The sequence below is a fragment of the Cyanistes caeruleus genome, chromosome 12 (genome assembly GCF_971803275.1).
Source record: "Cyanistes caeruleus chromosome 12, bCyaCae1.hap1.1, whole genome shotgun sequence".
In the NCBI taxonomy this organism is placed as follows: Eukaryota; Metazoa; Chordata; class Aves; order Passeriformes; family Paridae; genus Cyanistes; species Cyanistes caeruleus.
Genome location: NC_141712.1, coordinates 14876035 through 14903948, shown reverse-complemented (window position 1 = coordinate 14903948; position 27914 = coordinate 14876035). Strand labels below are relative to the sequence as shown.

Sequence of the window (27914 nt, the reverse complement as noted above, 5' to 3'; positions counted from 1 at the left end):
TGCAGGTCCCTACTGCCCACCTGGCTCAGCACCATCCCATTCCCTGTGCCCGCACTGACCTTCCCTCTTGGACCCTTGGGGTCGCGGCAGGTGGCAAAGATGTGCTGGGGGGGGCGGGGGCTGGCGGCGAGCTGCCGCACAAGCTCCAGTCCAATGCCCCGGTTGGACCCTGTCACCAGCACGCTCCGAGCCAGCGCAGCCATGTCCCCAGCCTCTGCGCCGGGCGGTGACACATGGCAGGGTTGCCGCCTGCTTGGTGTGAAGAGGAGCCCGGCACAGCCCAGGGTGTGGCTCTGGGCACCCACGGGGACTGGGACAGTGCCAGAACCTGGCCCCTCGCCTGTCCCAAACTAAGCCAGGGTCCCAGGAGGACCAAGGGCTCCCTAACATTTGGCACATGGGACTGTCACCTGCACTGCTCAGATTCCCCCCACTATGCTCCTCTAAAGCCCCAGCTCCCAGAGTCTCTGTAACAACAAAAGGGTCCACCTCTTCCACAGGCTTGGAAGAGCACTACTAGGAAAAGGAGAACAGGTTCAAATCTGGCTGTGGCCAGCAATCTCCTAGTTTGTGGGGTGAGTTTGGGATGGTTGAATTCTGAGATACTAATCCAAACCCCAGCCTGGGAAACACAGGGAGTAAAGTTTGTATACTGCAAGTTCCACTCCTGCCAACACTTCCCCTCCCACTCCCTGTAGCCTCGACCATCCACTGCTGGGGCTTCAATCATCTTCTCATCCATCACCTTCCTCCTTGCTGGAGGACAATGCTGGATCCTTATAAGCCCAACAAGTGCCTGTAAAAGCAAGGCTTCTGCAACCCTGGCCATCCTGGGGGCATGGATTTTTTAGGATGCAGAAGTGTTAAAAGAAGCAAAGAGCTGCCATGTAAAAAGCCTCAGCTAAAACAGCAGAATTGGGGCAACATGAATATGAGGTGGGGGAGGAAAAAAGAAGAGGAAAGTAGCGGGGGTGGGTCCATCCCATCTGAATGTGCCTTGTGGTACATACCTGTTGCTCAGTGTGGCAGGGGGGACAGAAGTCTCTATTCCCCGAGTAGCTGAGTGGTTCCACATTTGGCAATCACCAAAGAAACACTCAGGAGATGGTAAAGGGCCTTCACATTTAGAAGATGAGCTTTCAGGTGACACGGGTCATGAAGGGAAAGAAGCAGTGATGTCTCCTTCCATGCTGGTGGACAGACTATGGCCCTATGAGAGGTAAGCATGCTGGGTGTGGATTTGGATGGTGTTGGAGTTGGACCTGCTGTAGCACACGTTCTTTCAGGTATAATCACCTGCACAAACAATTGCACTGCACAGACTTGCCTGCTCCACCAGCAGCATCCAGAGCAGAGCTCCCATTATGAACAAATTAGACTGGAGTTTCCTCTTTTCCTTCCAGACTCCTCAAGAAGGAAACAACAGAAACAAGCAAAGAGGGCTGCAGGACCAGGAATGGCTATAGGCCAGTGCCAAGCAGGGGAGTGACCTTTGGAAAGGGCTGATCAATGTCACCCAGGAACAGCAGCACAGGCACACTCATGGCTCCAGAATCACAGCCCAGGACCAGAAAGTATGCACCAGGGAAGAGATGAGACCAGGATACAAGATCCCAATGCTATAGAGGCATATAACCATCCAGGTTAGACAGGAACTGGGAAAACTCTACTCCAAGGCCCTTCAGGAGGAGCAGGATCAGCAGTGACTTTGGAGCAGGTTGCCCAGGGCTTGAACCTGACCTCAAAACCCTCCAGGGACACTGCAGACTTCCCAGACCCCCTTTCAATGCTTGACTGTCCCTGGAGCGATTGTTTTTTTTTGTCAGTGTGGCACCTCCCCTGCATACATGCTGTCCCCCTTGGCCTGGGTCCACAAGGCCCTTCCCATGAGGTCCATGATTGGAGCCATGCACGGACCCCTCCTGTATCTCATAGCCTTGACCCCGCAGACCCCTGCAAAGACCCTGTAGCCATTACATCCCCCAGCAGGGCTTTGGTCACCACTCCAGCCCCCCAGCTCCGCACCCCCAAGCCAGCTCCTGCCCTGCCACAGCCCCTTCCCGGCTGAGCCCCACAGCTCCCCTCTCCCTCCATGGGAGCAAACAGCATCATTGTTGCAAAATGTGGAATGTGTCAGTATTATCTTAAGTCAGGCTGTTCTTTGATGTAAGACCTTTGTATACTTTCAAGCCTAATCAGCAGGAAAGGAGACCTAATCACTGGAAGAGGCAGTAGCAGCATCCCTCACTCAAGGACATTCTGGAGCTAACAAGATTTAGGGATTGCTAACTTGGCAAAATACTCCAGGCAGTTAGAGCTAAACTGTTGTTATAAATGACTTTAATATGTCCAAACAATCAAATCTAATTAATTGATAATATACTTTAACAAATTGGATACAAAATAATAAAAAACTACAATTTAGTAAAAGAATACAATTTAGTAAAAAAAAAATACAATTTAGTAGATATATTCAGATATATATTTATATATATATATATGAATATAATTGGCCAGTGGTTACAAATGGTTAAGGCATAAGCAAAACTGACCGGTGTACGGGGGGGGGCTTCTCACCCCACCTCACATATGAAAGAAAACCCTTCAAGCTAAACTTATACACTGTATGCTTATACATATTCATTATTGTTTCCCATAAGTTTCCTTCTATTTCTGATTTTTCTGACTTTATGTCACCTTTCTTCACGGCGCATGCCTCACTTGTTGTTAGGGGGTCTTCAGTCTTCTTTTGGGGTCTTTTGGCAAAGGCTTCTCCTCTTCCTCGTTGTCCTTTGGATAACCTTACAGGTTTGCATGTGCATACTAAGCAGTGTTTTATGTTAGTCTATTAATTAGCCTTATATTTTCTAATCTTTAGGCCCAATGCCTAAATTCATTCTAATTTTGGTTCATCTCAAGGCCATTTTGGTCTTGAGACACCATTTATCTTCTAAACTACATCCTGTACCTTAATTTTGACAGGTAACATCTGCAAAGGGGTACTTCTGCATTATAACACTAATTCTTGATCATTTCTAATAGTAACTTTAATAACAGTTACAATTTAGTTAGCACAAATCAATTCCATTTATTACATTATCCTCATTGTAACATTAAAAATCACACCTATGGATCAAAAATACCTTCCCCACGTGAAGGCCCTTCCCCTGAGCATGAATAGAAGTTAGCTGGGGTTACATGATTTGTATGGAAGGTATTAGTCAATCCTAACAGCAGGGCTGTGCTTGGGAACTTACTAACACTGAATTTCTGTGTATAAATAACTGCATGGAAAGTCCGGTGGGGTATGCTGGATTTGTGTAATACCACTGAGCACACAGGCTGGGGCAACTCTGAAATAAACAGTGTCCCACTCGGGTGTGTCATTATCGGCTCGTTGCACACCAGGGAACGAAAGTGATTCTCGGGACAACATCCCCGCGCCTGCAGGCCTGGCAGCCCTAAAATGGCGGCGCCCGGTGATGCCTCAGGCCGCCCGCGTCACGTGGCCGCCGTGTCCCGCCATTGCATCAGCCGGGGGCAGCGCGGGTGGGCGGGGCTGGCAGAAGAGTGACAGCCCCCACAACCAATGGGAGGTGGTGGCCGGCGGAGGGGCGGGGCGGAGCGGGCGCTGCGGCGCGGCCGGAGGAGCGGAGCGAGGGGCGGCGGTGGTCGCGCAGGTACGGCCCGAGGGGCCTGGGGAGGTCCGGCCGCTGGGTTTGGCTTCTATGGCCCGGCCGGGACCCGCGGGCACAGGGCAGAGGGGCACAGAGAAGGCAGGCGGGAGGGCGGCGGCGGCGGTGCGCTGGTCGTGTCCCATGCGGGCCCGCGGGGGGATGCCGGGCGGCCGGCGGCGCTGCCGGACACCGCTGTGCCATTACCCCTCCTCGGGCACTGGAGAGCGGGTGTGTCTGGGCAAAGGCTCTGATAGGCCCTGGGGCCGCTGCTATGCCTGATTCTCCCCACCTCGGGTCCTTCCCTCCTGCAGCATCGAGGTTGGACTCGATGATCTCAGGACTTTTCCAACCTAATTGATTCTGTGCTGTAGATACTCCCAAGCCTTGTTCATATGGGGAATTCCCGTCTCTCCGCGCCACAGCAGGCTGCTGGATCTCGCCTCCCTCCATGCATCCGCATTGCGCTGAGCTGTCAGGGACAGCCCTGTGTACCCGTAGGACACGGGCAGTGCTGCCCTCCAGGCTGTCACTTGCCTCTGGTGTCCGTGTGGGTCCCCACAAGGAAGGCTTCCAGGCTTCCCTGGAGCTGGCTCTGCTTTGAGCAGGAAGGGTGGATATGGTTATATTCAGGGGTCATTTTCAAACTTGGTTGTTCTATGATTTAGTCACTGAATCACAGAATGGTTTGGATTGGAAGGTATCTTAAAGCCCACCTGGTTCTGACACCCCTGCTATAGGCAGAGACACCTTCCACTACACAATGCTGCTCCAAGCCCCATCCAACGTGGCCTTGAACACTTCCAAGGATGGGGATGCCACATCTTCTCTTGGCAACCTGTGCCAGGTCTTCACCACCCATGCAGGGAAGAATTTCGTCCCAATATCTAACCTAAATCTCTTCCAGTTTAAAACAGTTTCCCCTTGTCATATCATTATCTGCCCATGTAAAAAGTTGCTGTTCATTTTTATAAGCTCCCTTAAATACTGGAAGGCCGTAATGATGTCTCCTCACTCAGCATTTAATCAGCTTGAATACTTTGGTGACTTGGCAGTCCCTCTGTCCCCAGCAAGGCAAACACAACCTACTAGGTTGAGTATCCATGTGAATTTGATATTTTATAACTATGTGTTCTCAAAGAATAAGTAACTTGAGGTAGGGCCCCAGAAATCAGGGAGTTTGCAGGAGAGGAAATTTCAGGTTGAGCCACCACTATTTGGGGTAGATTGTTCAACTGAAGTGTCAGTGAGTACTTAACAATGTGGGGAGACCATTTCAGGAGTCGGAACAATGATCCTGATGTTCACCCTGAGCTGACAACACACCAGAGCGTTGTTTGTTGTTGTTTGTTTAGACTGCACTGAGGTTTTGCCACTTGCTTTGGTCAGTGGCAAGTTCCAGCTTCCAGATGGAGACCCCGCTCACTGCCAGCCAGATCCGGCAACGGTTCATTGACTTCTTCAAGGAAAACAAGCACACCTATGTGCACTCATCTTCTACAATCCCCCTGGATGACCCCACACTGCTCTTTGCCAATGCTGGTATGAATCAGGTAGGATTCCCACCCTGGCACTGCAGTCCTATGAACATATCCTGTTGGAATCTGTGAAGCTGTTTGCAGAGCTGTTGGGAAAATTATTGTTTTCTCCACCTTCCTTCTGGTCACAGAGGGATGGTTGGTGTGTCCTCTGGAGTCCTCTGTGCTCTCACAAGATTGCCATGAGCACTGGAAGAGGTTCCTATGGTGAGAGCTCTGCCAGTGTTGTTTCCTTGACCCTTGGAACCACAGCAGCCCTGGCACAAACAACTAATGGTGTCTTTCAAGAGCAGTTGAAACTGGGATGCTGCAAGGGCTCTGCTGCAGATCAGCACCCAATTTTTTATTTTTTGACAGCTGGGAATCTGATAGCTTTCAGTCCCTTTGGAAGGCCTGGGATTTGGTGGGCTCTAGGAACACCTGTGTGTGTGTGTGAGTGTAAGTTCTAGGCAGCCTCCTCATGAACAGGAGTAGCAGGTTTGTTTCTAAAAGGTGCTTTGGGTATGTTCAGACTAGTGATATCATGACACTTACTGCCTTGCAACATTTGGAAACAAGATCGGAGTGCTTTTCTCAGTTTCTCAGCTTTTCTAGCAGTTCACTTGCTCTTTTTCTCTCCTCACAGTTCAAGCCCATCTTCCTCAATACCATCGACCCCTCACACCCGCTTGCTAAGCTGAGCAGAGCCACCAACACTCAGAAATGCATCCGAGCAGGGGGCAAGCACAATGACCTGGATGATGTGGGGAAAGATGTGTACCACCACACCTTCTTTGAGATGTTGGGGTCCTGGTCCTTCGGGGATTATTTCAAGGTAAAACAGTCTGGATGCAGCTGTGAATCTCTTGCGCAGATTCATCCATCTCTGTAAACTCAGTAGAGGAGTTGCCAAAAGGAAAGAGAATATGTTGGCACAGAAGTGCATTTTGTGGCTCCTTTGGACTAAATGAGCTTGGAAGCTGCCCCAACCCTGCAGAATGATTCAAGATTAATTACTTAAGGTTTCCAAAGCTGATTAAATTAACTCTGCTAGTTTGGAGTCTTCAGGTAGAGATTCTAGTGGCTCTCTTGGAGATGTGGGAACTAACATATGCTACGCAGCTATGGCTGACCTTCAAACAGGAGTGATCATACAATAATGATTTCCTTTCCCAAGATTCTTGCTGGTGTAGTATTCAAAGTCAGAATTAAAAGGCTTTTTGGAGGCAGTGAACATGCCAGGAGTTGACTTGGTTGCATCAAGACAGTCATATGAGGTGTTTCTTGTGTCCTCTTCACTGCCTGTATTAATTTTTCTCTTTCTTATGTCAAAAGTCAGAAAGTTTTCAGCTGCTGATACTTAAGCAGCCAGTACTTTGGATATTAAAGAGAAGCTGTCTTTGCATTCACTTGCTGACCTCATGTTTCCTTCTGCAGGAACTTGCTTGTAAACTGGCACTGGAACTTCTCACCAAGGAGTTTGGCATCCCTGCTGAGAGACTCTATGTCACTTACTTTGGTGGAAATGAAGCTGCAGGACTGCAACCAGACCTAGAGTGCAAGCAGATTTGGTTGGATTTGGGGTAATGCCTTTCACTGAAGGTGCATGTTTTGATGGGCAATAGTAATTTATTTGGCTTGGATATTAGGAAAAAATTCTTCACAGAAGCAGAACAGAATAGGCTGCTCAGAGCACTGGTGGAGTCACCATTCCTGGAGGGATTTTAAAGCTGTGTAGCTGTGGCACTTTGGGGCATGGTTTAGTGGTGAGTTTGGCAATATACTGAAAGGCCACAACAAGGTAATCCCAGAGCCTTCTCTTCTCCATGCTGAGCAATCCAAATTCTCTCAGCCTTTTCTTATAGGAGAGGTTCTTCATCCCATCAGTGTCTTCTTGCTGATGGCTTTACTGAGGTGTTAAGTCTCTGCCTCCACTTGGGATGACTGCCAGGTGCCAGTGTTCATTTGATCCCCTCAGCAGGGATCCTGAGCATTAGGTTCTTGGATTGATCTGTCTCAAGAAACTAAGAATGCATCAGCTCATCTAGGGAATTAGTGAGCTGTGGTTTCTCTGGCATAGCCTTCATTTTGGGAATTCTTTTACTTAGTCTCTGTTCAATAAATTTCTTCTTACAGGCTGGCTGAGGGCAGGATTCTGCCTGGCAGTATGAAGGATAATTTCTGGGAAATGGGAGACACTGGGCCCTGTGGCCCTTGCAGCGAGATCCACTATGACCGGATTGGGGACAGAGATGCTTCACACCTGGTCAATCAGGATGACCCCAATGTCCTGGAGATCTGGAACCTGGTGTTCATACAGTTCAATAGGTGAGCCAGACCTGCTTCCAGCTTCCAGGTGAGCCAGGTTGCTCCAGCTCAGTTTGGGAGGCTGTTTGGACTGTGTGTTCTTTCAACTGCCTGTAGCTTGCTTGCCATTCCCAGTTATCCAGCAGCTGAGCACTTTGTGGTGCTCTGTCCCCTTATCCACTGGTACAGAAGGGGTTGGTCACGCTGCTTTAGGGACAAACTGAGAATTTTTTCTCTGTTTATCTGCCAGGAGTTCAGTAGGGAATAAGTTGTTGTCTACTCTGGGTCTAAGTTGTTGCTGAGGGTCGTGTTAACTATATTTTATCAAAGTTGTCCTTTGTGTGGCTTGTGTATGGGCCTGTGTCACAAATCTGATGGAACTAAATCTTAAGGAGATGAAGAGAGAAATGGGGTTCCCCCTGCAGAGCCTCCATCCATAAGAGCTCACCTTTCTTTGGCAGGGAAGCTGATGGGACACTGAAACCCCTTCCTAAGAAAAGTATTGATACTGGGATGGGCCTGGAGAGGCTGGTCTCTGTGCTGCAGAACAAGATGTCCAACTATGACACTGACCTTTTCCTTCCTTACTTTGAAGCCATCCAAAAGGTATGATCTGAAGCCTGACCTAGCTGCATCCATTCCCTGAATTCTTGGGGAGATGTGTGGGACTGGTTGTGCAGGGTGGTCTCTGCTTTCCCAGCTGCTGTGAGCCCCATACATTTGCTGAGGATAGGAGCCCAGGCTGGCACAGTAATTGTTGCCCTGGGACATGTTTCCAGAGGAAAACAGGACCATGAGTGGTGCAGCTTTCGCAGTTTCTGTGAACTGTCCTGATGGACACTCCTTGGTCCTCTCCCAGTGGGAGATGCTCTGCAGTGCAACATGGCCAGGTGCCACATTTTTGCCATGTGCTAGAGAGCACGTGGTACTGCTAACCCAGAATCAGTTTGTCCTTCAGTCTCACACCTGGAACATGCTGATCTGTAGAAAATTTCCTTAGCCAGGAGTGCTTTGCCATAAACCACAACAGTCACTTGCAGAACCTGTGTGCTGTTGCTGCATTGTCCAGGGTGGGGACCACATTACCCATGCTGGGAGTTCTGTGTGTCGGTCCAACCCTTTTTTTTCCCTATGTGCAGGAGGCAGAACTTCCTGGTTTTAGATCATGCTGGATAAAATGCAGTGAGAAAAGCCCAGGCTCCTGCTAGCTCTAAGGAATGAGGTTCCTAGCTCCAGAGTTGGAATTGGAGAGCTTCCTTTTTTCAGTGTTTAGTCCACTGGCTAGACACAGAGCTCCTGTGTCCTTGTGTGCCTTTGTGCTTGGAGCCTGGCTGGAGGGACTGTGCTCATGGCAGGAGGTTTGCACCATGTGCAAGCAGTGCATGGTTACAGCAGTATCTTTCTCTAGGGTATGGATAAAACAATCCTAAAAGAGGAAAATTGGGACTATCTGTGGGACTGAATTTGAAAGGTTTCTTGGCTGGGCAGGTTATGCCAGGTTGGAGTCCTTGAACCAATGTGCAAAACAGATGATTTCCTTGTACTCTCTACCTCCTCTGCTCTCTTGGGCTCTTAATGGTGGGGTAAATTGGATTTTCTTCCCTCTGGTCTGGAGAGCTTTTGGCCATTGGAATGTGGGCCATGGCACCATGCAAAGCCTACAGCTCTGTGCCTCCCCTAGGCTCACTGAGTCACCTCTTTCCAAGAGGAATATTCTCTGTGGCTGTGAGTGGTGGGGTGGGCTTGGCTTCTGAGCCCCTTCCCTGTAATTCTGCCATGGTGCCACTGTCAATAATTGTACCCTCTGCCTTCTCTGCAAAGGGCACAGGTGCCAGGCCGTACCTGGGGCAGGTTGGGGCCGAGGATGCTGATGGAATAGACATGGCCTACCGTGTGCTGGCTGACCATGCACGGACCATCACCCTGGCCCTCTCGGACGGGGGCAGACCTGACAACACTGGCAGAGGGTAAGAAGGAGCTGCTGCATTGTCACCACTCCCATTCCATTCCAGGTGGTTCCACTCAAGGCTTTGGGATCTCCTCTGTCTCTGGGGTCTCTTTGGATTTATCATTAAAGCAGTGGCTAGCAGAGTGTTTGCTTGAGATATTTGGTGCTTGAATTGCTGTAGTAAGGTTCACCCAAAAGGCCATGATGCACAAGCATGAAGGTTCTTGTGAGCACCATTGCTGCTGTGCCAGCCCTCAGATAAGTTGACTGTGGGCAGACAGGCACAAAGCCTGGCTTGGTGCAGTGTTGCTGTTGATAAAGCAAGGAGTTGTGGGCTGGTGGGCTGTGCTGCAAGTGCCAGTGGACTCCAAAAGCACACAGTGAATGTGGGTCATGGAGCTGGGGTCTAGCACCTCACCTGTACCTTGCTGCTGCCATGAGCAGCTGCTTGAGAGGAAAATGAGAGGAGAAAACCCTGTGCTCTTGGTCCTGGGAGGGGGAGCTGGTGGGTGGATGCTGTTGGAGCCCCTGAGAACAGCTTGGATGTGTAACATTTGCATGGGGGACTCTGCTGTTCCCTAGGTACGTGTTGAGGCGGATTCTCCGACGGGCTGTGCGCTACTCCCATGAGAAGCTCAATGCCCCCAAGGGTTTCTTTGCTACTCTGGTTGATGTGGTGGTGCAGTCACTGGTAAGTTCTCCTGTTCTACTGTATCTGCTTCCTTTGCTGAGGTGTGCAGATCTCCCTGTTGAAGGGCTCCTTCTCTTGGGTCTGCAGGGAGATGCCTTTCCTGAGCTGAAGAAGGATCCAGATATGGTAAAGGACATTATCAACGAAGAAGAGGATCAGTTCCTGAAAACACTGAGCAGAGGCCGTCGCATCCTGGACAGGAAGATACAGAGCCTTGGGGACAGTAAAGTCATTCCTGGTAAGGCTGTTACTTCTGTTTGGATGCAGCAAAGGGCATTTATTATCTGGGATCACATAAGGGCTGAGGGAAGTTGGGGGAAGGGAAAGAGTGGGGAAATTAGAGGTAATAGAAGGTGGTGTGGGGGCAAAGCTGGAGTCAGAAGATATCTCTTAGAGCTGAATCACCCATCTCTCCTCTGGCCTGTGTTTGCTTGCTCATGTTTCTAAGCTGCCCAGACACGCATCTCTGTGGTGTTAGGGAGGAATCTTTTGGATGTGCCCATTCTCCAGACCTGTTCATTGTCCTGCCATAGCTCAGAGCCATTGGCAGAGCAGAAAAGGGAGCAGAATGGAACATGGGAGGTGACTGCTTTGCCCTGTCTCTGCAGGCGACACTGCCTGGCTGCTGTATGACACCTATGGTTTCCCTGCGGATCTCACTGGGCTGATTGCAGAGGAGAAGGGCCTTGTTGTAGACATGGAGGGCTTTGAAGAAGAGCGGAAAAATGCTCAGGTGGGTTAACAGCTCCAGGGGAAGCCAGTTTATAAGTGGGCAGATAGAACTCCCTTCCTTGCAGTTTGCAGTCATGAGCTGCTCCTTTCTCACTACGTCTGCTCACACCCCATATATCCCATGGTTTGTCCCATGGAAAAACCAGGACAACTGCAGTTGATGTGGGACATGTCTTCTGTACAACTGGGGTTGGTTTTGCTCACTAGCAAAGCCTGGAACCTTGAGCTCAGCCTTCAGACAGAGATAGCGGAGTGCTGGGAGCACCTCTGCTGTCGTGTTCTGGTTAGGGAAGTTATTCCTTGTCCGAGGATCAGTATCTAGGCAGACCTGCACCTTGGGTGTATTTCTCATTATGCTTGCTGCAGCAGCAGGGAGTGGCAATGACCAGCTGGGTACTGGACTTGCCCTTACTGGGCTCAGGCCCACTTGGTCTGCATGCTGGAACTGGCTGCTCTGAAGCCAGAAAAATTGGCACACTCCAGGTGCTGGCACACAGCTTCCCAGGCAAAGCTCTAAATCAGGAAATGCTGAGGGATGTGAGAGAGCTGTGCAACTAGGCTGGCATGCATTGGTGTTTGTTAAACCTTGGTATTTGGCAGGTCGTTTCTCAAATCTTGTTCATTGGCAGCTCAAATCCCAGGGCAAGGGTGCTGGAGGGGAGGATCTCCTCATGCTGGACATCTATGCCATTGAAGAGCTGAGAGCCCAGGGGCTGGAGGTGACAGATGACTCACCAAAATACAGCTATGCTTCAGATCTGAGCGGTACCTATGGTATGAAAAACCTTCTCGTGATCATGTTCTGCTACTAAACCTCCCCTGGCATGTACCTCTGGGCTCCCCTTTCCTGGGACATGGAGTTGGAAGTGGAAGGCTGTGCAGGTGGATAGCCTGCTTGTTACTAATTGAGCAGAAAAAGAGGACAGTCTTCAGGGGCTACTGTACTGCTGTTGCCAAATTAAGGGAATTCCTGTTCCTGCAGCTTTATGTCTCCATGCACCTATGTTGGTGTTTCTCAGCTGCTCCTTTGCCAGTGCTGCAGAGACTGCAGTTTCTGCTTTGGCCTGTTGGAGGGTCCTTGGCTTGCTTGCTCTGGCTCTTGCTGGTTTTTTGACTTGATGGAGATTCAAGAGGCTGCAGGCTCATAGCCAAGTGTACTGCTGACTTTTGCTGCATAGGTGTGGAAGGCAGTGACAGTCCCTGCCTTGGAGGGCACTAAATGAAATTTCCAACTAACTGTTGCCTTACTCCTCTCTCCTTATCCCCTGAAAATGTCTTAGCTTCCATGAACTCCTGCAATAACTGGGAGGTGTTGCTATGACATTCTCCTCCCATGTGGTGTCTCCAAGGTTTTCCTGTTTTACTGACACTGCCTGTCATCCCGGTGGCAGATTTCGGGAGCCTTGTGGCCACAGTGAAAGCCATCCGCAGGGAGAAGAGGTTTGTGGAGGAGGCATCCACTGGCCAGGAATGTGGGATAGTGCTGGACCGGACCTGCTTCTACGCCGAGCAGGGTGGGCAGATCTATGACCAGGGCTACATGGTCAAGGATGACGACAACAGGGAGGATGTGAGTGGGCCAGAGAACCTTTTGCTAGACACAGCGTGACTCGGGGCCTGGGCAAAGGGAAGAAGGGGCCAAGCAAGCTCCAGCAATTTTCCATCCATGTCAGATGTCATGCATTGCACAGGGTTCCTCTCTGGGGGTGCAGCACGGCATGGATGTGCTGGAGCTTTGTTCCCTTGCTCCTTGAGGAGCTCAGTTCTGTGCTGCTGTCACTAGAATGTGGGTGCCTGTGGTGGTGGTGCTGGGATTGCCAAGGCCAAGGGCAGTGCTCTCAAGCTATAATGGGGAGCTGAGGTGGGGAGCTCTTTCTGTGCCACATAACTGTGCCCCACCTTCATTCACTTCTCCACTTTGCTGTGTGCTGTGCCTGGGGACACTCAGCTTTCACCAGCTCACACACCACTCTGGCTCTCAGCTGGCACCTTTCCAGTTGCAGCTCAGACCTCTGGCTGGATGATGTCTCCCCTTGGCCTCTCACCCTGCTCACACAGGGCATTTCCCTCTTCGTACAGAAAACAGAATTCACTGTGAAGAACGTGCAGGTTCGAGGAGGCTACGTGCTCCACATAGGAACTCTGTATGGAAGCTTGAAAGTAGGAGATCAGGTCCACCTGACTATTGATGAGGTGAGTTAAGACATGGTGTAACACATGCACTTGTCTCTTTTCTGGATTTTGTCTTGTTTCTTTTCATCGGTGCCACTCTGGGGGTCTGATGTTTGGGTCCTGCTCTCCATGCAGCACATTATCAAGCAGTGTCTGGCTGACTCCAAGTCTCTCCTGCTTCACACCTGGCTTTCTCCTTCCACGAGACAGATAATCCAGCTAGCTCAGAGCCACTCTTGCTGGGTTTGCTGATCACAGGCAGAAACACATTTTGGGTTGTGACTTGCAGGGAGAAGATGTGTGGTGCCCCACTGTGTGGGGACAACAGCAGAGAGCCTGGGCTGGCTGCCCCACTCGAAAAATTGCTCCTGTGGGCTCAGCTTGTTGAGTGAGTGCTGGATTGAGCAACAGTCAGCCTGATGCATTTCCCTTCCCTATAGAGGCAGCACCTTTAGAGGGAGAGGAAAGGCTTCCATCTTGGAGTGCTTTTCCCTGCTGAAGAACAGAGATTAGTTATCTGTGTCTTGGTCTGTCCTTGGCCTTTCTCCATACGGGCCCAACAAGGGAACTGCTGTGATTTGGTGGGGAACACCTTTTCCTGTAGCTGAAGCTCCAAGGCACCAAGTGTGATCAGTTGTTTCTGGTGTCCTGAGCTAATTTAGGATTCTGTTGGAGCAGGGCATTAACCTCCCCTTCAGCTGGAAGAGGTTGTGGCTCCAGGGTCTGGGACCCCATGTAACAGTGGCTTCCTCCCTCAGGCCAGGCGGAGGCCGGTCATGAGCAACCACACGGCCACCCACATCCTCAACTTTGCCCTGCGCTCCGTGCTGGGGGAGGCTGACCAGAGGGGGTCCCTGGTGGCACCTGACAGGCTGCGCTTCGACTTCACAGCCAAGGGAGCCCTGTCCACTCAGGAAATCAAGAAAGTTGAAGGGATTGCCAACCAGATGATTGAGGAGTCAAAGGTAGGTATGGCTGACACATTCTATACCTTGAGTCCAAGTTTTGGATGATCTGGGATGCTGGGAGTTTGGCATGCACAGGAGGATTCTGAGCTGCTGGTGCAGTATTGTGCACAGACTGCCATCACCTACCTTAGAGGGTTTTGAGTGGGAAAACCCCATATGGATTGTTCTGTTCATTGGTTTCAAGCCCTCTCTAGGGTTGGAGTGTTCCCATGCCTGCAGTAGTATCACATCAGCTACAAGAGCTAGGGAGTTTGGCAGAATAGTTTTGCAGGCCTGGCTGGATTTGAGTATACACTCAGACAACCTAGTGATGTGCCCCCAATGGCAGGAGAGTTGCTCTATCTGGTGCCAGTGTCAGAGCCAACCCTGCTGGGAATCATTTGCATGTGCAGTAACACGCAGGGAGTCTGAGCAGGTGGTATTGGGAGTTTTGAAGATGAGACATCTGCCAGTAACTCTGATTCTTGCAGCTCAACAAACCCCAGCTCAGGTGAGGCATAAGACTTCTAGGATCTTTCAGAGGAAGAAATTTCTTGGTTATGTGGGCCCTCAGTGACAGCTGGCAGGACTGGCTCTTTCCTGTATCTCTTTGCTGTTCTCTGCAGACAGTGTATGCCAAGGACTGCCCTCTTGCAGCAGCCAAAGCTATCCAAGGACTTCGGGCAGTTTTTGATGAGACCTACCCCGATCCTGTCCGTGTGGTCTCCATTGGCATCCCTGTGGAGGAGCTGCTGGCTGATCCCTCTGGCCCTGGGGGCTCCATCACCTCTATTGAGTTCTGCGGAGGGACGTGAGTACCTGGAGAGGCTGGGGAAGGCATCAGGTGGCTGAAAAGGAGTTCCTGTGGATCTTGAGCTCCTGGGAGTGCCATAAGCATACACTGGGCAGATCCAGGGCAGAGATGGAGATGGTGGTGATGATGTGCCTTTGCATTCCCAGTCTTGAGTCAATCAGTCCTTAAAATTACCCTTTGCAGACAGGGAACTGCCTGTATTGCCCCTGACCTCATGTAGGGTCTCTGGCAGCGCTGGGAGCACCCTTTCCTCACTCTTTACTTTTAGCACAGGTGGTTTTTTTCTGCCTGCCTGTCTGTCTGTCTTTCCCACACTGCTGCATTTCCCTGGCAGGATGGTTGTCTTATTTCTGTGCTGATTCTTGCTGAGATGAGAGGTGGACTTCTAACTCTCTCTTGTGGATCTTTCTGGATTCTTTCCCAAGGCACTTGCAGAACTCCAGCCATGCTGGCCCCTTTGTGATTGTTTCAGAAGAGGCAATTGCTAAAGGCATTCGGAGGATAGTTGCAGTCACTGGGGCTGAAGCTCGGAAGGTAAGGGTAGGCAGGAGAGATGCTCTCTGAAATTCCACCTGTTAACTCTGTGCCAAAGTTCCTTTTGTACAAATTTGCACAATATCCTCTGAGGGACTTATGGAAAAGGGTGCTGCTGTTGGCAAAGACTGTGCTGGAGACCCTGGCTGTACTACAGTCGGAGCAGGGAAGAGAGGGAGAAGTCTCAGCTGTAGGTGTTGTGGCAGAGAAACCTGAGTGGGCGTGTGGGATGGCTCCAGGGTTAGCTCAGGTTGCTTTTCAGAGTGGCTGCCGATGTAGAGTTCTCAGCAGCTGGCAAGGCTGGCAGAAGAGTGGTAAAGTCTGAGAATCCACTCCTCTGCTGCAGGAGGCAATGACTTTGGATGTGGGCTGGTGCTCCCTAAAGGGGGATAAAGGAGTTTCATGGGAGAGATGATTTCTCTTTTGGGAGGATCTTGGCAATCCTGGAAAAGAAAAGAGATCTAGGGCCCATGTGCCAGCATCACACTCTGGCTCTGGTCAGGTGCTGCCTGCTTTGGCCCTGTGGCTTCCCAAGAGTTACTAAGATCCATCCTGGGCATTCCAGCATTCCTCACCTCTTCACACACTGGACCAAAAGCCCAGCCTGCTCAATCTTCTGGCTTGATTTAACTCAGACTGTATTCTTGTAGGCCCTCAGGAAAGTTGACAGCCTCAGGAAGCTGCTGTCAGCCCTGGAGGCCAAGGTGAAGGTCCAGACAGCTCCCAACAAGGATGTGCAGAAGGAGATTGCGGATCTTGGTGAGGTGAGGATGGTAGCAGTGCTCTGCCTCCCCAAAGTGAATGGGACCTTGATTGCCAGAACTGGGTGGTATTAAGGAGGCCTGAGTTCACTTTCCTGCTCCTGCCCAACAGCCCTGCATCCCATGGCTGGGATGACCTGTTGCCTCAGGTCGTTGGCACTGGAAGAGGAGTGGAGCTTAGTGGGCTCTGCCAGTTGAGGCAGAGTTCATGAGGTGCTGCATCTCCTGATTGCTGGCACCTTTAACCTTTTCTACCTGCTCCTCTTTTACAGACACTGGCCACTGCTGTTATCCCACAGTGGCAGAAAGATGAACTGAGAGAGGCTGTTAAAGCACTGAAGAAAGTCATGGATGACCTGGACCGAGCAAGCAAAGCCGACATCCAGAAAAGAGTGAGTCATGGGCTGGAATAAAGGACAGCGTGGGAGGGCTGTGGGGTGCTCCTTCAGGAGCTCTGTTACGGTCCAGAAGAGAATGGATGTGTGGGAATGCCCCTCACACTGTTCAGCCTTCCAGTTTCTCCTCCTGCCTCCTGAAGCAGAATTATGTCTGTGTTATGTCCTGGGTTGAAGCATGTCAGCCTGTTCCTGCCCTAACAGTGCTCCTGGGTGCAGGCTTCTTCCTGGATCTCACTGGAGTTTTCTGGAGGAGAAATCATGCACAACATGCTGTCTTGCAGGCCACATACTTGCCTGTCAGAATATATTCCTCTTGGCTTCACAGTGTGAGGGTGCTCCAGGCTGGGCTGTGGGTGTGTTTGGGCAGCTTAGGGACTTCTGCCCCTGCTCTGCCGAGTTGGGTCTTGTGTCCATACACAGTGTGGATGGTCTGGTGGTTGACCACTGTTGTCTTAGGTACTGGAAAAGACCAAGCAAGTTATTGAGAGTCACCCTAACCAGCCATGGGTCATCATGGAAATGGAAAATGGAGCTTCAGCAAAGGTATGGGAAAGTCTGATCTGTCCTCACTACTTTCCTTCTGCCTGCAGAGCAGCTGGATGGTCTTTCATCACTCAGGGAGGTGGTTCAGTACTACAGAGCTGTCCCTCTTGCCACCTGTCATCCCTGAGAAGGAAGAGGGACCACTGGGATATTCTCTTGTGTCCTACCTCTGGGACTGGCAGATGAGCTTGCAGGGATGGTGGGGTTTTGACCACTTGCTGAGCTTCCAGACATGGTGGTAGATAGGGAGCCCAGCAGAAATCCCACTGTGTCCCAGGTAAGACTCATCCTGCAGCAGACATGACACCAAAATGCCCTTAAGGGACTGAGAGCAGCAGCTCTGCTGAGCCATGAAAATTGTGATGCTTGTGGCCCCTGCAGATCAGTTCTGGGAGTGGTATCCTAGGCTGAGTGTGTGGACAGGGCCAAGCAGAGATCTGCTCCCAGCACCATCTGCTCAGCTGAGTTCAAGTTCTTCCCTGGCCAGGGCTGAATCTCCTCCTTCCCTTCTCCACACACAAGTTTTTTTCCAAGTGATTTCTGTTGGAATGAATGCTCTGTTGTGTGCATTGTGTCACAGTGCTGAGCCCAAGAACTGCCAGGCGGGGGGGGGCTGGCTGTCTCTGGGCTTAGACCACTCTGTGCTTAACACCCTGTTAAAATTTCCTCTCTGAGAGTCTTGGAGCTGATCCTGCTCACTCTCTGTGGCACCAGCATCACCATGATACCCATGCTTCTGCTCCCAGTGGGTGCTGTTGCAGCATTTTCCGTGGCAGAAGGGTGTATCCCATGGGATGGCAGTGCTGGCAGCCCGGGGAACTGCATGTTCCCAGTCCACCCAGAGCAGCACTGCTTTGCTCACCAGAGGACCCACTCCTGGGGCTCTGTGCTGCATCATGCTGTCTGGGCAAGTGAGGAATGATGGTTTCCTTGGGAATAATGGAATGCGTGGCAGTCTCCCTGGTTCTTCCCTGCCTGCTGTGTCTGATAACCCTTGCAGGCTCTTCATGCTGTATTTGAGTCCTCCTGACTCCCTTTGGAACAGCTGTTCCCTTCTGCTAGGAGGAGCTTTTTCCCCTCCAGCCAGTACACTCGGGCAGAGGTTTCTGGGGCTGATTTTGCCAGTTCCTGAATACCTTAATGTAGGGAAATGAAGGCATCTTCTCCTTCCTCCTTGGGGTACACAGGCAGGGTTTATGTCCCCTGCCAAGGCTTCTTCAGTGCCAGGAAATGTGAAGGTGGCTCATGTTTGGGAGGAGGAGCGTTGCAGAGTGCTGCTGACTGATTTAATGCAATTCCTGATCCTTGAGGTCTCTGTGGGTGCTGTCTGGGCTGGGTGCAATTACAGGGAGGCAGTCATGCAATGATTTTGTTCTCTTCCAGGCCCTGAATGAATCTCTCAAACTCTTCAAGACTAATTCCCCCCAGACTGCTGCTATGCTTTTTGCTGTGGATAACGAAGCTGGCAGGATCACCTGCCTGTGTCAAGTACCCCAGGTAATGCCAAGATTGCGTGGCTGCCTCTCCCTGAGCCTCTGTGGAGGAGCTGCAGCCTTCAGGCAGGAGCTATCTAACAGTACACAGCCAGAACTGACTGGGGCTTGGCAAGAGCCACAGCTTTTGCCCTTGGGCTTATTGTCAGGCTGCAGAAGTGAGGGAAGAGGGGTTATGCTGTGCAAACAGGGAAGGGGAAGAGTGGGGACAGACAGGACTTAGTGGGGTGGAAGGCAAGGGGCAGGACAGTTGCTGTTCAGTGCTGACCGCTGGGTTTCTTTTCCTGCCCAGGAGACTGCAAATAAGGGCCTAAAGGCCAGCCAGTGGGTGCAGGAAGTGTCTGGCTTGATGGACGGCAAAGGCGGTGGAAAGGACATCTCTGCACAGGCAACAGGCAAGAATGTGGGCTGCCTGCAGGAAGCCCTGAAACTGGCCACGGACTTTGCCAGGCTCCGCCTGGGGGAGCTGAAGAACTGACTGAGGGGGGAAGCCCGGCCCCTTTGTCTCCCTGTCTGACCCCTGCGCGGCTTTCCTGTCAATAAAGGCTCCCTGCCCCGCGCTCTGCTCACCGGCTCTGCAGGCGGGATGGGATGGGATGGGGTGGGGTGGGATGGGATGGGGTGGGATGGGATCCCGCGTCACTCACAGCCTGTGCCCGCCTCCTTCCCGGGCCCGCCCCATCTCCGCCCGCTCGCCGTGTCCCGCCGGCCATGCCGCTGGATCACCGCCGCCTGTGCGGCCCGGAGGAGTCGCAGCCGCCGGCGCTGTGGGCAGCGACCGCGGCCGAGGATGAGGAGGACGAGGAGGGCGCGGGGGCGGCGCCGCGGGACCCCTGTGCCCTGCGGCCGCTGTTCGCGAGGGCCGGGCTGCTGAGCCAGGCGCAGGGCTCGGCCTACGTGGAGCTGGGCAGCGGCACCAAGGTGCTCTGCGCCGCCTGGGGCCCGCGGGAGGCGGCCGAGCCCGGCCCGGGCCGGCTGCTGTGCGAGTTCCGCCGGGCGCCCTTCGCGGGGCGCGGGGCGCGGGGCCGGCCGGGCGCGGCGGCGGAGCGAGAGGCGGAGCGGGAGGCGGCGGCGGCGCTGCGGGAGGCGCTGGAGCCGGCGGTGCGGCTGGGCCGCTACCCGCGGGCCCGCCTGGCCGTCAGCGCGCTGCTGCTGCAGGACGGGGGCTCGGCGCTGGCCGCCGCCGTCAGCGCCGCCGCCCTGGCTCTGGCGGACGCGGGTGTGGAGATGTACGACCTGGCCGTGGGCTGCGCGCTGTGCCGGCCGCCCGCGCCCGCCGCCTCATGGCTGCTGCAGCCCGCCGAGCCCGAGGAGCGCCGCGCCGCCGCCCGCCTCACGCTGGCCCTGCTGCCCGCCCTCAACCAGGTGTCGGCCGTGCTGGGCGGCGGCCGCGGCGGCCCGCCCGAGGACTGGGCGCAAGCCTTGCGGCTCGGTCTCGATGGCTGCCACCGGCAGTACCCGGTGCTGCGGCAGAGCCTGCTGCGGGCCGCCCAGCGCCGCGATGCCGCCGCCGCTGCCACCGCCACTGCCGCCGCCGCCACCAGTGCCTGAGTGCCCGTGAGACCTGGAGTCTGGGGATGGGACATCTCCCAGAGCCCGCACAAGCTGCTTTCAATGCTGCCGGAGACCCCTGGAGCCTGCCTGATCCACTCACCACTGCTGGGGATTAAAATAAGTTTATTTTAGAATCTTAGAAGTTTATTAAGTTGAAGCTTAAGTTTAATTGTAACTGCTGGTGAATGCCCAGACCTAGCCTGATCAATGTCTCATGCTGCTGGAGACTGGATGACCCTACCTTTGCACTGCTGGAGACCCCCTCGTGCTGCCCACGTAGCTGGAGGCCAAAGAACTGTGCTGAAGGACACAGGAGTCTGCACCCCCCGCACTGCCCAAGCACCCCAGAGTGCACCTAAGGAGCCATCGTGTCGCGGGAGGCCATTCTCGACTGGCACCATGGGACCCAAACAGCCTTGCACGCTGCTGAAGCCCCCCCCAAGACCTCCATACTGCCTCAGCAGCCAGAGCCTGCCCAACACCTCCCTCCATGCAATTGCTGGCACTCCAGGACCCCACATCTCACCCCGGGGTGGTCACAGCACCGGGCTGAAACCCTCACTCCAAGCTCCCCACTGTATCCATCTGTGCAGGCAGCATCTAGGCAGAACCAGGCAGGAACCACATCATGGCATGGACTAGCATCCATTGGACTTCTTGCCCAGGCAGTGCTTCAGGGTGGCAGAGTTGTGTTTTGTTAATTTTTTTTGTAATAATAAATAATATTTTTTCTGGTGAGTCTTCTGCTTGCATGGCCCTCTGCCATGGGCAGAGGTGGAAGGATGTGCTTCTACAGTTGGGGTGACCCTCTCTGCTCCCACTGTCCCTGAGGAGTTCAGGGGGAGCTGGGTGCTTCCCTGGAATCTGGTTATTCCTGGGGATGGAGTGCAGCAGGTGGTCTTGTCTGCCAAGTTGCACCATGGTGGGCTGGTAGGGAAGTTGGGGTATTTTCCATTGGGATACAGAGCCGAGCTGCACTCGTGCCTGTGGGTTGAGCTGTAGGAAAGGCAGCATCCAAGAAAGCCCTCAGAGCTGAGGGCTGTGTCTGGCAGTGCATAAAATGGGGTACAAAACTGTTCACTTCAGATGGTTAAAAACTGCATTGGAGTCGAATAACCAGATAAAAGAAATATAAATTATTTTTCTTTCCAAGACAATACACTCTTTTACCAGAGCAAATTAGAAATACAGAACAAGTTCCTACCAGTGAGAGAAGGACAGCAGAAATGAGGGACATGTAACTGAAATGTGACACTGGGGAGCACAAGGGGGACCAGGACTTTTTGGGTGCCTCGTAAAGCTCTTACTAGAGTCCTGCTGGCTGCAGATGCAATGCCTGGCTGAGAACAGCCTGTGGAAAATCAGTAAGGAAAACACATTTGGGAGCTGGGGCAAATGGGAATGATTGGGTTGGTATTGCCCAACTGCTGGTCCTGCAGGTCACATCAGAGTTAGGCTTGGCACCATCCTAAAATCCCACAAAAGCCTCCTAAAGCTGGCTTAGCATGGTTCCTTCTTCCTAAGGTGGGACACTGAGCAGCTCTGAAAGCCATCCTGGGCTGTACCTGTGCCTGCTGCACCAGTTCCCAGGGTCTGAAGGTTGGGATGCCAGTTGTGCCATAGGGGTGGGAACACTGGGCTACATTCTCTCTCCACAGCATCCTGTGGGTGAGGCGATGCTGGCCGCAGACCAGCTGGGATTTGAGATGCTACTCTGGGATATGGTCCTTTCTATTTTTTACTTCTCCCTTCCCTCCCCAGGCCACCTCTGCTTATCCATTGGTCTGAAAACAGAAGGAAAAAGAAAACAAGTGCACTGGAACACAAAAACTGTCACCAGAGCTGGCGGGCAACTTCCAGGATAGGACATGAGGCTGCCAGTGGCAGGGGATGGCCATGCCGAGGGTAGGCACCTCGTGTCGTGTGTGGCACTAGCTGGAAGCCTCAAAAGAAATAAAGAACACAAGCTGGGAAGGGCTGGCCCCACAGGAAGGCCACAGCATCCCAGGCTGGCTACTGGCTCCCCTTGGAGTCCGAAATGTGGGTTTTCACCTGTGAGGAGAAACACAGCATGGCCGTCCTGCGATGCACTCCAGCAGTAGGATCAAACTCAGCACCCTGCCCAGTACCTGGCATCCCACACCCACCTGGGGAGTGCAGTGTGAGAGCAGCACCTTTGATAAAATGTATTTCTGCTCCAAGGGTGTTTCTGTAGCCCTGGTGCTGGAGCGATGCACACCCAAGGAGTTGCTGCAGGGTACTCGGGGATGTTCTGGCTGTGCCAAAGGTTTTAGCCCTGGCACACATCTGGAATGGCTTGGGGAACCCCAGTGGAGCATTTCATCTACTCCAGGCATCCCTCATCAGCAAGCAGGGGTGGATTTTAGAGAAATAGTCTGGCATAGAATCTGGCCCTCCTCTTACCGTCTCCTCTGTGTCTGTGCTCTCCTCTGCACTGTCAATGTTGCGCAGGTCTCTGTCCCCATCAGCCCTTGTCCCCTCCTTTCTCCGTGACTCCTGTGACCCCTCTCCAGCTGGGGATGGTGACTCTGTCCCCGGCTCTGCCCTCTTCTTCTCGCTTTCCTTGGACCCTGAAAAGGCAGAGACAGAAGAATTTTGGGGTACCTGTGCAAATACCAGTTCTGTCCTCGCCTGTTTCCCTTGTACAAAAGGCTGGGCTCTTCTGTGCCATCCCAGAGAAGGGAAAGGATGTGGGGAATCTGCCCAGCTAGCTCTGGATGTCCTGGGCAGACAGGGAGGTTCCCCTTAAACCCAGATCAGGGCTCAGGCTGTGTGCCCATGAGCTGCCTGGCACAGACACACAAATGTTGGAGGGTCTGTGGCTGGTCCCCTCACCTGTGAGACGCTCTCTCCGCTGGTCCATGCGGTCCAGGCTCTCCAGCAGACTGTCCACCTGCGCCTTGATCTGGCTCAGCTCCCCCTTGATGGAGTGCAGCTCTTCAACTTGCACTGTTGGAAGAGGAGCCATGAAGATCCCACCCAAAGCCAGGAAGACATGCCATCCTGGGCAGCCATCTCCAGAGCATCCTCCTATCTGGAGCATTCCCCTTCTCTGGAGCATTTTCCTCCACAAAATATTCTCCTCTATGAAACATCCTCCCTTCTGGGCATCCTTGGGGAACAGGAATGGATCCAGGGAGCAGCCAGCACACCAGTGCAGCCCAGGCTGTGTCTACTGGAGCTGGGGACTCAGCATCAAGTCAGGGTCAGCATCAAGTGGGGCCTCTGGGCTGCAGTGCTGCTCTAATGTACCGAGACACAAAACCTCTGCTTCTCTTCCTCCCAGCCTTGTTGCACTTACACTTTGTCCGTCCTGTTGTGGAGCTGGTGCTGCTCCTTGTCCCAGGCTGGGGACTCAGGCTGCTCTTGCTTCCTGCTCTCGAGTGAGTCCGCCTGGTCTTGACTGGGATGCGGTTAATGAGTGGGGGGATCTTCTGGTACTCGTATACCCTGCAAGGGCACAAGAGCACGGGGCGTGAACACAACCTCAGAGGTGCAGCAGCAGCCCCTGCCAGCCAAGAGAGCATGTCCTGGGGTCCCTGTGCAGTGAAGGACTCCCAGGCTGGGCACTGCCCTGCCCACATGCTGTCCCTGCCCCAGGTACCCCTCCCCAAGGCCCCCAGCCTGGGGAAGGTGCAGCTCCCTCAAGGGGGGAAACACGACCGAGCCTTTGTCAAAGGCAAGGGGACGGATGCCCAGGGACACCCCGTTTTTCCATGATCAGAGACAGTCACAGGTCAAACCCAGCCATGCTCAGCTCATCTCGCTCCTGGAATGCTGTGCTCACCGGTATGGGAAGTCGTCCCTGTAGAGATCATAGTCCAGGTCACAGTTACTGCTGCAGGAGTGGGAGAGAGCAAACAATGTCACCCACAGACATCGTGGAGCAGTCACTGCTGGGCACAAACCCACCCAGCCTTCATCCCTGGGGAGCAAGAGGCATCCCAGAGGATCCCACACAAGCTGTAGCATGATCCAGGAGGTGACTCTGCCCTGGAAGTGATCATCCTCATAGACAAACAAGGGTGTTAAGGAGGATGGTGAGAAGTCCCTGGGGCAGCATCAGCAGGGTCTGCCCTCAGGAACCTGCATTTAGAGCGCCCTGATGTTAAATTTCATGGTCATGGCTCCATGTACATGCTGCTGGCTCGCTTGGCTCCAAATTAAGAAGAGATCTGTCAGCAGATCCACTGTGAGCAGCCACATTCCAGTAATAAATCATGCACTCTGGACCAGGAGCAGGGAGTGGGGAAAGGAGAAGGAAGAAAAGGAGGAGGAAGCAGAAGGATGCTGAAGCTTATTTTGCTGCTTCAGCTCCTGCAGAGTCAGGGAGTGTAGGATTAAGCCTAACCTGAGGGGAGACAAAGCCTTGATCTGAGAATCACTTGGAGCAGGGAGCCTTCATGTTGCCAGGAATGGGGGAACCAGGACAAGGTCCCCCAGTGCTCCAGATCTGGCTGCAGATGAATTTGTGACCACAGGATCAATGCAGGAGCTCAGGGAGAGCTGGAGGTTTGCTGGAGGGCTCTCAGGCAAGCTGGGCTGCCCTGCCTGGGGCACCAAGCCTAGGCCAGGCTTGCCCAGCCCAGAGGGCAGCTTGGAGCCCATGCCAAAAGGGATGGGGATGCCACAGGCCACCTGTGCTGTGAGAGAACTGGTGGCACTGCAGCACAGCTAGTCTTGGGGTCTAGCACTCAACTGGGGACACAGCAAGAGGTTTTCAGGCTCAGATCTTTGCTTAGAGCATCTCCTGGGAACAGCAAAAGCAGTGGCTGCCATGCTCCACTGCCCAAGGGGGCCGGCAGTCCCAGCCCTCCAGTGCTGCATCCCTTCAGCTCCATGGCAACGGGCAGAGCAATTAGTTCAGTCAGGGCGTTCACAAAAAAGCTCTAACAAGACAGGAAACCAGCTCCAATCCTCTTCTCATCACACATCCACTGAGATGTGGAGCCAAAAGTGCACAGGGATGGGGACAGGCTCTTCATCTACCACTTGTGCCATCATCATCATCGCCTACTGCCCTCCTCAGAGATATCACCACCCCTGTGTGCCTCTGTAGAGTTTGAGGAACGGCATTTAAAGGCCACAATTGCAACTGACATTGACATAGAATCATAGAATTCTGGAATGGTTTCAGCTAGAAGAGTTCTTGAAACTCATCTCATTTCAACCCCCCTGCCATCGGCAGCACCACCTTCATTAGACCAGGTTGTTCCAAGCTCCATCCAACCTGATCCTGAACACCTCCTGGGATGGGACATCCACAGCTTCTCTAGGCAACCTGTATCAGTGCCTCACCACCCTCACAGGGAAGAATTTATTCCTTATGTCCAGCCTAAACTTACCCCCTGACAGTGTGAAGCCATTACTGGGGGGGCAACACCTGTAGCAGGTGTGGAGATCACAGGGCTCTGCTTGTTCTCCCACTGCCTTCAGATGGGGAAGGGGAATCCCCACACCCCACACACCAGGAGGAGCCTGGTGAGGACTCCAAATGCACCTGTGCCATCTGGCACCAGGTGATGCTCCAAGAGCCCCATTGGGATGAGGCAGGGATGTCCCTACCCTATGCCTCCCAGCTGGAATCGGCAGAGGTGAGTGACAGAGAGCAGGGGAGGAAGAGGAGCCAGGTGTGGGACAGTCCCCAGCCCCCAGTGCACCCCTGCCCCGCACAGGCACTCACTGGTACAGGCTGCTGCTGTGCTGACGCTTCTGGCCCAGCCTGGCCCGGCTCAGCTTGGACTCCCTGGACATATCCAAATCTGAGGGGAGAGGAGAGGAATGCGAAGTGGAAAAAAAAGGGGATGCCAATATCCTACCCCACACAGACACATCTCTGGAACCAGCTTCCCAGCCACACTTCTCTCCTGGCTGGAGATGTCCCACTGCAGAGCATCCACAGGACGAGGAGGGGGCTGAAAGGTCTCTCTAGATTTAAGTCTTTGGGAAGGATGTGAGCAGCAGAGAGTAGTTCCAGAAATGTAACATCTCCAGCTATCCCTTCTGACAGGTGCCCCATCCCAAGGACCCAAAGCTAGGCAGGCTCCAATTAGGGTGGCAGCAAGCACTTCTGATGCATATTTAACCTGCAGAGACATTTCCCATCACTGTGGTGAATTCACCTTTGCTATCACACCTGATGGGTGATTGGATTATTTTTCAGGGATATCCAGGCCAGTAGGATGCCTGTGAGTGCAGCTGGGTTCCAGGGATGGGAAAAACCCTGTGTCCAGCTGCTTCATCCTCCCAAAGGCTGCTGAGACACGTGTGATGATATGTGGGGTGGAAATGGCTCTGGACGCACAGCTCAGCAATGCCACATCACACCTCCCCGGCGATGCTCTTCATCCCTCCTTTAGGATTTCACAGCCAATATCCATATAAAAGCCAGCTTGAATCTATTTTCTGCATATACATTTGAGATGCACTGATGGTGTGGTTTATGAATATCTCCATGTATTTAATTTTGGGACACTCCTTAACCTCTGTGGCCACTGGGGTGAGGAGACAGTTGAGGGCTCCTTCTTGCACACTCAGTCTTGGCCACAGTAGGTGTGACCAGATGTTCCCAGTGCCTGGGCTCTCTCCCCAGTAACAGAAGGGTAGTGGTAGAATATTCCTGTCCTGATGGAGTAATGGTATGGGGGAATAATGCAAGGAGGGACATCCCAGTACTTGGAGGACATTCCTGTCCTGGGAGGGTATTAGCAAAGGGGCATCCCAGTATTGAGAGTATATGCCTGACCCGGCATTAATGGCTTGGAGACATCCCAGAACTAGAAGAAATCCCTGTTCTAAGAGGGAATGGCCTGAGGACATCCCCGTGCTGTGAGGAATCCCTGTTTTAGGAGAGAATGGCATGGGGCATTCCAGTACTGAGAGGATATTCCAGTCCTGGGGTTAATGGTGTGGAGGGGTAACGGCATGGGAACAACCCTGTAGTGGGAGGACATCCTTGTCCCACGGGTGATGGCATGGGAAGGACCCGGCATCCCGGGTATTGGAAGGCCATCCAGCCCCGGGGAGGGACTGGTACGGCTGTGGTGGGCACTCGGGAGGGTGCCGTGCCCGGGGTGGGGAGCCTTAGAGGCACTGGAAGGCTGCAGGGGAACACCCCCGCCTCGGTCAGAGCTGCCGGTGCCGCTCGAGCATCCCAGTGCCGGAGCGTCTCCCGGGGAAGGGGTGCGAGAGCAGAGCCGATCCCGCGGGGGAAGGGGTACTCGGGGAGGGTGGAGGGCCGGATGCGGTCGGTACTCACATCTCCAGCCCGGGTCCCCGCTGCCGAAGAGCGTCATGGCCCCGCTCCGGCCCCGCTCCGGCCCCGCTCCGGCCCCGCGCCCGACCGAACGCGCTGCCACCGGTCGCTACCACCGCCGGCCGGGGGGACCGCGGGCCGCACCACTGCCGGTACCGCGGGGACCGGGATCACCCTCCCCCGGGGATCGCCAGCCTCACCCTCATCTTCCCTGGGCTCCCTCCAGCTCCATCCTCCTGCCCCTTCCCACCGGCCGCACCCCCCTCCCTCGGGATCTCCATCCTCACCCTCATCCTCATGCTTCCAGCTTCATTCTCCCGCCCCACCTGCTGGACCTTTCTCTCGGGATCTCCATCCTCAGCCTCATTTTCCCCGGGCTCCTTCCAGCTCCATCCTCCTGCCTCACTTGCTGGATTCTGCGCTGGGGGTCTCCAGCCTCACCCTCATCCTCTCTGGGCTCCTTTCCACCTCCATCCTCCCACCACCTCCCACCTGCTGGACCTTGCCCTCCTGGCTGCCGGCTCATTTCACCCTGGGTTTGCCCAGCTTGCCT

At 53.5% G+C, this 27914-nt stretch overlaps 3 protein-coding genes across 4 annotated transcripts; 2 read left to right on the top strand and 1 right to left on the bottom strand.

Moving 5' to 3' along the window:
- The first annotated feature begins 3530 nt into the window (after positions 1-3530).
- AARS1 (alanyl-tRNA synthetase 1) lies at positions 3531-19090 on the top strand. The gene is made up of 21 exons (XM_086847368.1): positions 3531-3680; positions 5030-5227; positions 5838-6026; positions 6629-6774; positions 7328-7519; positions 7960-8104; positions 9320-9465; positions 10029-10137; positions 10225-10375; positions 10746-10870; positions 11499-11643; positions 12261-12439; positions 12949-13062; positions 13800-14006; positions 14615-14799; positions 15228-15336; positions 15987-16100; positions 16370-16489; positions 16952-17038; positions 18422-18535; positions 18824-19090. Exons 2-21 carry the CDS (start codon positions 5084-5086, stop codon positions 19007-19009), a joined length of 2907 nt encoding a protein of 968 aa, XP_086703494.1. The 5' UTR covers positions 3531-3680; positions 5030-5083; the 3' UTR covers positions 19010-19090.
- Positions 19091-19214: 124 nt separating this feature from the next.
- On the top strand, positions 19215-20823 carry EXOSC6 (exosome component 6). Its single transcript, XM_086847370.1, has one exon. The coding sequence runs from the start codon at positions 19243-19245 to the stop codon at positions 20080-20082; it is 840 nt and encodes a 279-aa protein (XP_086703496.1). The 5' UTR covers positions 19215-19242; the 3' UTR covers positions 20083-20823.
- Positions 20824-21198: 375 nt separating this feature from the next.
- On the bottom strand, positions 21199-27434 carry LOC111934518 (RNA-binding Raly-like protein). 2 transcript variants are annotated; one of them, XM_023934627.2, is made up of 7 exons: positions 27365-27434; positions 25790-25868; positions 23894-23944; positions 23408-23556; positions 22942-23055; positions 22510-22676; positions 21199-22137 (listed from the first exon to the last, which is right to left on the bottom strand). In XM_023934627.2, the coding sequence occupies exons 1-7, from the start codon at positions 27399-27401 to the stop codon at positions 22099-22101; spliced, it is 636 nt and encodes a 211-aa protein (XP_023790395.2). In that variant the 5' UTR covers positions 27402-27434; the 3' UTR covers positions 21199-22098. The 2 variants fall into 2 exon arrangements, with proteins under 2 accessions (XP_023790395.2, XP_023790394.2); XM_023934626.2 differs by lacking the exon at positions 21199-22137 and having other exon boundaries at positions 22352-22676; positions 27365-27424.
- Positions 27435-27914: the final 480 nt, after the last annotated feature.

What these genes read in the sequence shown, in the direction of transcription:
- EXOSC6 (XM_086847370.1), top strand. Translation starts at nt 19,243, where the DNA reads ATGCCGCTGGATCACCGCCGCCTGTGCGGCCCGGAGGAGTCGCAGCCG.
- AARS1 (XM_086847368.1), top strand. Translation starts at nt 5,084, where the DNA reads ATGGAGACCCCGCTCACTGCCAGCCAGATCCGGCAACGGTTCATTGAC. An exon ending in CCTTCGGGGATTATTTCAAG is followed by an intron (nt 6,027 to 6,628) that starts GTAAAACAGTCT and finishes TTCCTTCTGCAG; the next exon opens with GAACTTGCTTGTAAACTGGC. An exon ending in ATTGAGTTCTGCGGAGGGAC is followed by an intron (nt 14,800 to 15,227) that starts GTGAGTACCTGG and finishes TTCTTTCCCAAG; the next exon opens with GCACTTGCAGAACTCCAGCC.
- LOC111934518 (XM_023934626.2), bottom strand. Translation starts at nt 27,401, where the DNA reads ATGACGCTCTTCGGCAGCGGGGACCCGGGCTGGAGAT. An exon ending in CGGGGACCCGGGCTGGAGAT is followed by an intron (nt 25,869 to 27,364) that starts GTGAGTACCGAC and finishes CTCTCCCCTCAG; the next exon opens with ATTTGGATATGTCCAGGGAG. An exon ending in AGGGACGACTTCCCATACCG is followed by an intron (nt 23,557 to 23,893) that starts GTGAGCACAGCA and finishes GTGCCCTTGCAG; the next exon opens with GGTATACGAGTACCAGAAGA.